General features: G+C 42.0%; 1 protein-coding gene across 1 annotated transcript; it reads right to left on the bottom strand.

Annotated features, from left to right (window-relative positions):
• Positions 1 to 2,577: 2,577 nt before the first annotated feature.
• Positions 2,578 to 10,737, bottom strand: ghitm (growth hormone inducible transmembrane protein). The gene is made up of 9 exons (XM_061231274.1): positions 10,619 to 10,737; positions 8,000 to 8,122; positions 7,534 to 7,636; positions 7,092 to 7,203; positions 6,412 to 6,553; positions 5,065 to 5,173; positions 4,269 to 4,457; positions 3,582 to 3,753; positions 2,578 to 3,211 (listed from the first exon to the last, which is right to left on the bottom strand). Exons 2-9 carry the CDS (start codon positions 8,108 to 8,110, stop codon positions 3,124 to 3,126), a joined length of 1,026 nt encoding a protein of 341 aa, XP_061087258.1. The 5' UTR covers positions 8,111 to 8,122; positions 10,619 to 10,737; the 3' UTR covers positions 2,578 to 3,123.
• Positions 10,738 to 11,112: the final 375 nt, after the last annotated feature.

Raw genomic sequence — 11,112 nt, 5'->3', positions numbered from 1 at the left:
ACACTGCACCCTTCAGCAAGGATTCCAAAATAAGCTGTACAATGGCTTTTCATAATAGTTCACGTAACATCATTTTATGGACTAATGTCAAACCACACAGGTTTTCATGATATTTCATGGATGATAATGGCTTCATTCACGTTCTCTATGCCATTTTCCATCAATGTTCCAGTGAGTTATTGTAATGCTTCCCAGCGCTTTACACACACCGAATGGAATACAATTTCCAACTCTGTTGCTGTTTTTTTTCCCCCACTTACAATTAACTGAGAAAATAGTTTGCTTTATATTTGTACAAACGGACCTTTGTATGTTCCCTCTCAGAGGTCTGCAAAAATACAAAGCCATTTTAAACAAAGGCAGTCCTATGCACGGTGGAATACCAGTTTTGCTTGACCCAAATACTCTTTGCACAAAGAGTAAAGCTGCATCAAAGTTTTGAAAACAATATGATTTGCTTGTCACTGGTCCAGTAGGACACCGGGAGATTATGAGCTTCAAGATGTTTAACAAGACTAATAATTCATATTCCATCAAGAAGTACATGAAAAAAATACATTGGGAATAGTGAATACAGCTTGCTTGCTTTGTGTGTGACAACACACACATATTAGCCTCTATATCAGCCTGTCCCAGAGACTGCGTAATAAAAGAGCATTTTCATATTTGTTCCTTTTGGGGTTTTCACATCTGTGCCTGCTTTGGGTGCCGTTAAGTTGGGAAACAAGAGTTTTTGGAAACAATATTATCCCATAACCAAACAAACAACTGCAACAAATGAGAAATACATTTGTCAGGTATGTTGAAGAAGGGGTCATTTTCCAGCAGGATGAATACAGTGCCAGATCTCATTTCATGAAGCTGCAGGCACCAGATTCTTTACTTGTAAATTGATATATACATAGGAGAATAAAGATGAAAAATTGGGGTGAAAAGTTCCCGTGTTTTCCAGTCGATGACAGGGGTGGTCACTGTAAGCTTAGCCTGCAAGTAAGGCGTGCCAGCTTATTTTTCAGCAACCAAGAAAAGGACTCGCCATACCAATGTAATACCATCTACAAAAGGGCCTACACGCTACCCCTTTTCAGTTTGAGATAATAATGTTAAGTGCAGCCGAATGAGTAAGAAATCCATTATATAGTATATTGTTGAAAAACACATCGACGTCCCCATTGCACAGAATATTGACTCTTTCAATGCCGGCTGCGTTACCTGTGTTACCGGCCAGGCGAGCACAGCAAGGGCCGATCCGTTTCAGGATTTTGTGCCAACTTCTGCCCTTAATTATACAATTACCTAAATCATATCTTCATCAGACATTGGTACATGCACCAGCTACAGTCGCACAATTCACAGGCATTAAAGATTACACCAGGGGTCTCCAATCTTATCCAGAAAGGGCCGGTGTGTGTGCAGGTTGTTGTTTTAGCACAGGACTAAGACAGCTGATTCTACTCATCTAGGTCTTGATTAAAGACCACAATTAGTTCATTAGTATAATCAGGTGTGTTACTGCTGGGTTAAAACAAAAACCTGCACCCACGCCGGCCCTTTTAGGATAAGATTGGAGACCCCTGGATTACACTGTGCTCACGTAAAGGAGTGAGCCAGCGTAGTTTGCAGTGTTTCCACTGTTTGTAGAGAACTAAAATGAAGGTAATTGGTTGGAACAAAAACCAGCTCGTTAACCGGCACTCCAGGAGCGGACTTGTGCACCCTCGCCGTAGAATTAGCCAGGGAGGCAAGGTCTGTCAGTTGGACGTTTCTTCTCCGTTTGCACAATAGCGACACCACTGGTGAATCTGATGACTGCGGCCTGACTGTGCCAGCTACGTAATTATGCACATGCAGGGCAGTAAACGGAGGAGATTGTAATGTCTCAGGGGGTGTCTTTGGACATTTCCATGACTGGAGATGACTCAAAAGAAATTCTTGACAATGCAGAGGAAAAACAAGAGCCATAAAAGGTGAATACATACGAAATATGTAAATAAAGTCATATTTAAAGTAATAAAGTCCAATTATGGCATATATGACCTATTTATGGCCCGAATTACTAAAACTTTAGCACGTGCAAAACCTTTTAGCACACGCTAAATCAATAACATGAGCAATGGCATTAATTTTGCAGCCGGCATTGGTTATGAGTTTTACATGCGCAGGTCTCAGTAAATGAGGCGCTTAACGCAAGGGTGAATTCTGCTCACGGAAAGGTAAGAAAGGGTTCACAAATCAAAAGTTTTATATCAGATTACTGAAAATTACAAAGAAAAAAAGGCTTTTTATCAAAATAATCCCTTTTTATCCCTTCACACTGCAGGTGATATTACGCCCATTTCCTCCCAGGAAGCAAGTCTTAACGGCCTCTGCAATCATTCAAGAATCCCTGAGAAACCCTACCCTTCATTGTTAATGCTATAGATTAACAATGAAGTCCCACAAAATATCATGCCCAGGCAGGGAATGTGTGTTATTTCCAGAGTTCAAATAACTTCCCTTGTATCACAATGACCACAAATGGACCCACCCAAGATCAATGTAAAAAGCATAATGTAATAATGACACCAGAGATTCTCAGACAGGGAAAGATACTGCCATTCATAGCTTTATTAGGAGCCTTCTTTACTGTGGTGTCTAAACAAACTTCAATTAAATCAGATACCGCAATGACCCACTTATGAAATCCCGACGCAGGTTCACCATACTGCAAGAAGGAAACACCCATATGGTGCACGAGATCAGATGCAGCACTGGAATTTACCAATGAAAATATCCCCACAGGATTTTAGGTTTGAGTTGCTCTCAAAAATTATGATACATTAACAACCACATATGCATAAATATATAGAAAAAAAAAGAATTAAATCCAGGTTGAGGTACAAGCAAGGTTTAACAATATTCCGATAATCCAATTTATCACATCAGGTTCCCATTAATTAAACATCAAATGCATATGCAAAGCAAATCAATGAGTGATTTCTTTACAAATAAGTTCTGGTTCTACCAATGTGTATTATGTAAGCCCCCAGTGTAAATGAAAGGTCTGTGTTGTAGCTGAACTGTATAATGGTAGGTTATTTTCCTCAGGAAGTGCTTTAGTCCAACTGTAGAATGTGAAGATTCTCATTTCCTCCTGCCTCCTCCGCCATTGGCCAGAATCATGACCATTCTCATGAAGATGTTCAGAGTATCCATGTATATTCCCAAGCATCTACAAATCAAGATTAAGGTAAAATGTTATTATACATTTCCATGCTATATCATTTTTCTTAACCATTTTTGAATAGTTAATAGTTTCAAACCAACTACGGAGGACGATGGATTGATAAACATCTTATCAGAACAGGCGCCAGACTGGTGCCAGTCGATACCCAACCCTACTGTAAACACACGTGGGTGGACAGCATGACCTGAGCTTACAACCCTACTGTAAACACACGTGGGTGGACAGCATGACCTGAGCTTACAACCCTACTGTAAACACACGCGGGTGGACAGCATGACCTGAGCTTACAACCCTACTGTAAACACACGCGGGTGGACAGCATGACCTGAGCTTACTGCACACCTCCTCCACTTACGAGTTGATGGGGTCGTATTTCTGGACGCCGTACAGAGGGTAGGTCTCGGCTCTCTTGATGACCTTCTGCGTGTCGTAGAGGAGGAACATGCTGAAGAGGATGAGGCCCCCGTACACGGCCACTCCGTACAGGCCCGCTCCGAGGGCTGACGTGGGGGGCAGGAACATGGAGCCTGCGCGGGCGGAGAGACGCCATTCTCAGAACCCGGCCTCGTCTTCAACAGACTCAGATAACAGCACAGCCTCCCTCACCCAGCATCACATCTCCGCCAAGAGACTGTCAGCCCGGAAGACTAAATAACTGCATGATTCAGTCTGACTCCAAGCTGACTTCCAGTGGGATTACATTTCTTAATAATACCCATCCCTTCATTTTTTTTTTTTTTTTACTTATATTTCAATGTTGTCAGGTCCAAGAAGCTATACAACATGAAATATAAATTCATAAAAATTAAGGGGATCAATTATAATTATATATAATTATAAAAAAACTAAGAACAAATAATAAATAAAAAAAAGAGTAATAAACATTACAACTGCAACAGGTCATGAGGCCCACAAATGGCACTCATTTTGGGAGAGTGCCTCCAGGAGCACACATGGAACCAAATGAAAACAAAGCTCACCAGGTGATTCCCTATAACCGGCCTGTTTAAAGTAAAACGCTATTTTCTGAAGGCACACTCACCGATGGAGGAGGCGAAGACCACGCCCAGTCCCACTGCCAGGGGGCCGCCCATGTTGAGGAACTTCTCGCTGGGAGCGCACATGGCCACGGTGGACAGGCCTCCCACGATGCCTGCTGTGTACCAGGCCGCGCGCACTATGAGGGGCCCCCCCAGCAAGGTAAGAGGGGCCACCACTGCCCCCATCACGCCTTCAAACCAACACACAAGAACAGTTTCAGCTGCTACGCTGCCTCTTCACAACAATGCACATCAAAACACTTTACTTATAAGGCAAGAGAGTTATGAGTGATTTTAATCAAAAGTTTTATTTTTTTTTGTTCTGCGGCCAAACAGAGAGCACCCGTTTGGTCGCAATATACCCATGTCTTTTACTGGTCAGCAGAGCTTTGATAAAATGACAAACCACAGCCTGTTTCATAATTCTAAGCTTGTTACCTTGTCATCGCTTCCCCCTAGTGGTATGAGGCAGGTTTCTTTTTTTCTTCACACAGTAGGATAATATCCAGCAGATGTTTACATAACACAAGTGTCTTGGATGACAAAAATATGTTCTAAAATATTTTCTAAAATATTCTTTTATTTTTATTGAATGTCCCTGGAAGAGTAGATTTCAGTATAGTAGAATATGGTTCTTGAGATAAAATGAATTTCTGGGTTTTAGGAGTTTGGGCTAAATTGAATTGAATTGAACACTCCTGTTACCAAAACGAATAAACGTAAACGAGGCAAAATAACAGTAAATGCAATAGCACCGCTACAATGGCCTACAATAAAGCAGTGGATGGGAAAGCATACCTGCATGGAACATCCAGGCGAGGTGCTTGGGGATTGGGCTGTGCTCATATGAGATGGACCTGACCAGCATCCCTGCCCCGATCATGGCGGCAAACGTGGCACCGATAGCCTACACCGTTACATGAAAACATAATAATCACCTGAAAATCTAACAGAATCAAACTTCATTTACAGAGCTCATTTCATCCAGCATATGGAGATCAGTGTGCTTCACATGGTGCAGCTATGTCAGGAGAAAAAGAAATACAGCAGAATAATGAATGCATTCTTATAAAGACAAAGATATAAATACGTATAGACACTTATGTGGAGGGCACACTGAAAGCACACAAACAAAGCAAATGGACAATGCACTCATGGTCACAAATGTCTGAGAATACCAGAAACAAAAGGTATCTAACAAACCATAGATTCATAGAACATAATAAAAAAGTTTTTTCCTTGGATATTATGGATTCATTCATTCATTCATTCATTCATTATCCTAACCCGCTTATCCTGAACAGGGTCGCAGGGGGGCTGGAGCCTATCCCAGCATACATTGGGCAAAAGGCAGGAATACACCCTGGACAGGTCACCAGTCCATCACAGGGCACACACACCATTCACTCACACACTCATACCCACTCTCCAATCAGCCTAACCTGCATGTCTTTGGACTGTGGGAGGAAACCGGAGTACCCGGAGGAAACCCACACAAACACGGGGAGAACATGCAAACTCCACACAGAGGCCCCGGCCGACCGGGATTCAAACCCAGGACCTCCTTGCTGTGAGGTGGTAGTGCTACCCACTGCACCAGCCGTGCTGCCCGGATATTATGGATATAAACCCTATTGTAAAATATAGTATGGCAATGGTATGTCACTGCTTCTGGGCCACAGGGCAGGTCCACAGAGCATTTTTCAGTTCTTCATCTCACAGTAAAAGTGAATGGAAGTGTTAACATTAATCCCAGAGAAACTGTTCAGGTCAGTGGGTAGCAGTCCCTGGTCCTGGAGAGTTACAGTGTCTGTTGGTTTTTGCTGACACCCAGCCGGGTACATTAAAGCAGTAGATTACAGCTACCTTGGTTTGGCTGATCTCTTGGGTTTAAACAGGTTGCTGGTTCTGTTGGGCCAGGCCTGGCACAGACCACGCTTGGTTCAGCTGAAACCAGCCCAGCGCAGTATGTCCAACCAAACATATTTCACAAACTACGCTTCGACAGGGACATGCTCACTGAGCACAGAGGCACCATATTCCACTGGTACAGCGAATATAATAGTAATAATAATGAGCTATGATGTATGTGAGGTGAGCACCGTTTCCCTAAGGCAGAATAAGGAGCAGAGGAAGGACTCTCACCAGCCAGGAGCCTCGCATCATGAGGCCCATGAGCGCAGGGGTCCGGCTCACTGCCAGTGCAGAGAGGGCTGTGAACCCCACGCTGCCCGCAAAGTACATGTAGGTGGAGTGGATCCTGTCCTTCACGTACTGCGGCCAGATACTGCGGGAGACACGCTCCAATCAGTCACATCATTACAATACAGACTGGAGCACAACCACACCATCACAACCAGACCATCACCACGGAGAGGGACACAGAGAGGTATACAGTGGGACACGGAGAGGCACACGGAGAGGCACACGGAGAGGGACACGGAGAGGGACACGGAGAGGGACACGGAGAGGGACACGGAGAGGGACACGGAGAGGGACACGGAGAGGGACATGTTGTCAGGAGAACACAAAATCTGATTTTGTGTTGCATAACTGCTTGTGAAGCACTTGTAAAGAAATAGTGTCAAATGCTCAATAGTGTAATTAAAATAACTTATAACAAAAACCTTTTTTGTCTTCAGAAATACAAAGAAACAAGTTTTAATTAAATGCTGACAAAGCCTTGAAACAGTTTTTTTTCCAGAATCAGGTGCATGCATGAATGCGGCTTTGTTTTAAATCACTGAATGTTTTAAATCACTGAATGTTTTAAATCACTGAATGTTTTAAATCGCTGGATATAACACTGCTGCCGATCATCTTACGCTGATTTCTCAATGGCGCCGATCTCGTTTGACATCCCCAGGCCGTAGTAGCACAAGGCTCCAAGGCCAACAACAGCTCCACCGCCCAGAAGCATCCGTCCCATGTTATCCACTGAGGAGGAATTAGACACATATTTGTAAAGGCACTCCAACAGCACAGCCAAACTGGGGAAGTAGCTAAAGATTATGAACCCATTCAATCAACATATTTTAATGAATTTTCTTAAGCCTGTTAGGTATTCTCTATTAGACTGTACCATGCAAATATACTGCATTTGTAACATTAGCTAGCATGGAATCGCCCATAACGTTTTTAATTTGCATTTAAATGTGCTGTTATGAGACAAACAGCCTGTACACAAGGTAGAATTACAGTTCATACAAGCTATACTCAGACATGGCATACCCATGAAGGCAGATGTTTAGGTGGATAAGAGTTCACCTTTAATGAATGTTTCAGCTGATGGCTGAAAGGCTGCCTCTTTGAGCTGGTCTTTAGTAGTTCTGCCCCGTCGGAATCCAAATCGAACTTTTGTGGAATACCCCTGAAAGAGAAAAAAAAAAAAAGTTCTGAATCTGCTGTATGGGAAAAAAATAAATTAATAATAATAATCCCATATGTGCACATTGTCCGAGCACAGTAATGGGACTGTAGCTCCAACGATATCTTCAAATGGAAGGAGATCACAAGTATACTTATAACACATGCTACTACTGTGCAATTTGACAACTACTATGAATACTCATACCATCAGTACCAATAGAAATGTACTGCAGCATTTCCTGGATAATATTTTACTTTAATTGGTCCAATGCATTTAAAGCTGTGTGTAACATTACAGATGGGATAGCGTAGAAATATCCTACTGGTAGGTTTTCAGCCCTTAGTATTGTTTGACACGACTGACCTGGGAAGGCTTCAGGAGGGGGCTCCTCAGAGCTGGGGAACTCTGGGCCAGCGCAGGGCGTAGCCCCATCACGGGCATGCTGCGCAGACATGCTAGCCTGGCCACCAGCATCCTTTTCAAGCACTACAACAGAGAATTGCATACTAACGTTAACTTCACAAGTTATCTTAAAAACACTACTCATATTAAGGATCACAGTGTATCATAATGGCTAGTTAGTAACTAGGCTTGTAACTCTACTGAAACACTACTGTTGTATCCTTGAACACTTCACCAGAACTGCTTAAGTTTCACCGGATATTTTCATAATAATAGTAGTAGTAGTAATAATAATAATAATAATAATAATAATAATAATATTTTTATTATTATTAACAACAACAACACATTTGGGAAGCTCTAATCTCTGCACAGTACACACTTTTTTTTAAGTACATCAATTCAAAAATACAAGAAGCAACACAAATACAAAGAGCATGCAATAAAAACAATGGTTACCAGGAAACAGAAGGGAGGATAATAACCCCTCAATGAGCAGATGAATGACATGCTATGTGTGATGACCAGTATCATAGGCTTTCCTAAAAAGACTGGATGGATTTTGAAGTCCTTATGCACTCAGGAAGGTCATTCCAGAGCCTGGGCGCAGAAGCACTAAAAGCCCCGTCACCCACTGAATGGAGTTTGGGGGGTACAGCAAGTGTGCCAGAACTGGGAGTCGAAGACATCATCAAGATTCCTTACCGAAGGAGATGGAGAAATGATTTCAGTAACCACAACGACATGGAAAGAGGCTGCTTTGTTGAGTTGAGGAGAGAATTTCACTACCTTAAGATAAATCTGTGTGTCATCTGTGTAAAAGTGGTAACCAAGCCCATTCCTGCAAATAATGTGGAATGGACCTAGCTCAGAGCCTTGAGGCACACCTTGAGTGACAGAAGCAGGCCATGATTGACTCAAGTCTGTCACTGAGGTGGGATTTAAACTACTGCAGGGCTACACCACTGATTCCACAAATGCTCTCCATTCTGTTCAGGAGAGGAGGCTGTGATGAACCATAACAAAAGCGGCACTAAGATCTGTTCTGGCTCCACGGTGGTGGAACAAACTCCCCGTTGAGGTCAGAACTATAGAATCCCTCCCCACCTTCAAGCGCAAGCTGAAGACACACCTCTTCAAACAGCACCTCTCCCCATCCCTCCCTACCTCCCTGTGAACCTTAATTGTTGTCTCTGTGACTTGTGTATCAGTATTTTAGTTGGCTAGGTAAGCAGTGTTTGGATAGTTAACTTTGGTGACTTTTGCTCTGTTTGTTTGTTTGTTCAAAAAAAGTAAAAAAAAAAAAAAAAAAAAAAAAATGGCCCTTGTCCTTATCTTTGTTGTACAGGTAGCAGTTGAAATTGTACTTACCTCTAGGGTCTTTCAGCGAACTTATCCCTGGTTATGGGTATGCACTTTGTTGTACGTCGCTCTGGATAAGAGCGTCTGCCAAATGCCAATAATGTAATGTAATGTAATGTAATCTAACAGGAGAGGTATACTGATAAAACCAGTCAGCAGCTAGGAGGATATAATTAGTAACTTTGACCAGGGCAGTTTCACAGCTATGCTGTGCTCGGAAACCAGATTTAAATGGTTCTAGCAAATCACTGGACGCAAGATAGCGGACAAGCTGAGATGACACAACACGCTCAAGCACCTTAGACATGAAAGGCAGGTTGGAGATTGGTCTAAAATGAGTGAGTCTGCTAAATGCCTAAACGTTTATTCATTAATTAATTTGTTTGTTTGTTTGTTTGTTTGTTTGTTTGTTTGTTTGATTGATTGATTGATTGATTGAAGTCTATCATTTGTGTGGATCGCACCTAGCTATCCTCTAACTTACAATGACCTAACTACAATGAAACTTCGCTAGCTAATTAGAATAAAAGTATGACGTCGGTAATAAATACGCTCGTATCGGGCGAGTCATTGTTCGGTGTCCTTAAACTCAAACTCAAAGGGAAAATTATCTGCAGGACATTTATAGTTAACTCGCCGCTCTGCTCGTTGCCCAGTGTCGGCTAACTATGTAGCAACTCAAGATTTGTGAATATATACCATACTAGCGCTAGACAATACAATTCTCACAGAAAACGTAATTTGTCCAGTTCTTTTTACTTCACAGTAGTGGTGACAAAGCTAACAAGAACTAAGGGATAGTGTGTTGTTAGACTTTACTGATCCCGGTATGAGGTTAGTATGATGTAGCTAGCATAAGCCAATAGCAATAACCCATACGATTAGCTTTTTAACGGCACTTTGTCAGTCGAACGACATAAATATTCTGTACCATGATGACACATCTCAAATGATATTAGCACAGTCGATAACGTTTGTTAAATAGCTAGCCACTCTTGAATGTGGGGAATGATATTTATGCTAACCTTTCACAAGTGGCTAGTTAGCTAGCTAGCAGTAGGCTAACGTTAGCTAGGCTTGTAACGTTCTTAATGTTCTCATAGCAATGTATGAGGCACGTCAACTACCAATCTTATCAACATTTTGAATCACGTTACTCTTACATTGTTCCCCACACACAAAGTAATCTCTTTTAAAGTATTTGACATAATATCTTACCTTGTTAAACGGTAGGCTAAACGCTCTCCTTCAGTTGCTGCGTACCGTAGAAACTGACGCAACACAGAATAACCTTCCTGAAAGTTCTTGTTATGATGACATCATAACCTGGCGACAGTACATTCCGTGGTTCTAATAAGCGACGTGCGATTGGCTGAAGTACGAGGGAGGCGAGGTAGCCTCCAAGCTGGGTTTTTTTTTAATTTACTTTTTAACATTTTTTATTTTTTTATTTCAGAAACAGATTTATCTTCTGATGTTCCCAAAGCACAAGTAAATGTTACACTTACGTACTTACACGCGCTGGTATGAGAATTTTGTACAGTTCTCACATAACTGGTCGATGCATCTTTGTTCACTTTCATTGGATAAGTGCGTCTTCTTGTTGAATATAATGAGTATTATATGTATTATTTTATGTGCACGTTGGCCTTGAAATATACTTAAGAGCAGGCCATCATAGAATGTCGTTGGGTTAGGTTGACATGGTTGTT

The sequence above is a fragment of the Conger conger genome, chromosome 2, assembly GCF_963514075.1.
Source record: "Conger conger chromosome 2, fConCon1.1, whole genome shotgun sequence".
In the NCBI taxonomy this organism is placed as follows: domain Eukaryota; kingdom Metazoa; phylum Chordata; class Actinopteri; order Anguilliformes; family Congridae; genus Conger; species Conger conger.
The sequence above is the reverse complement of the archived record's forward strand: the minus strand, read 5'-3'. Positions and strand labels throughout refer to the sequence as shown.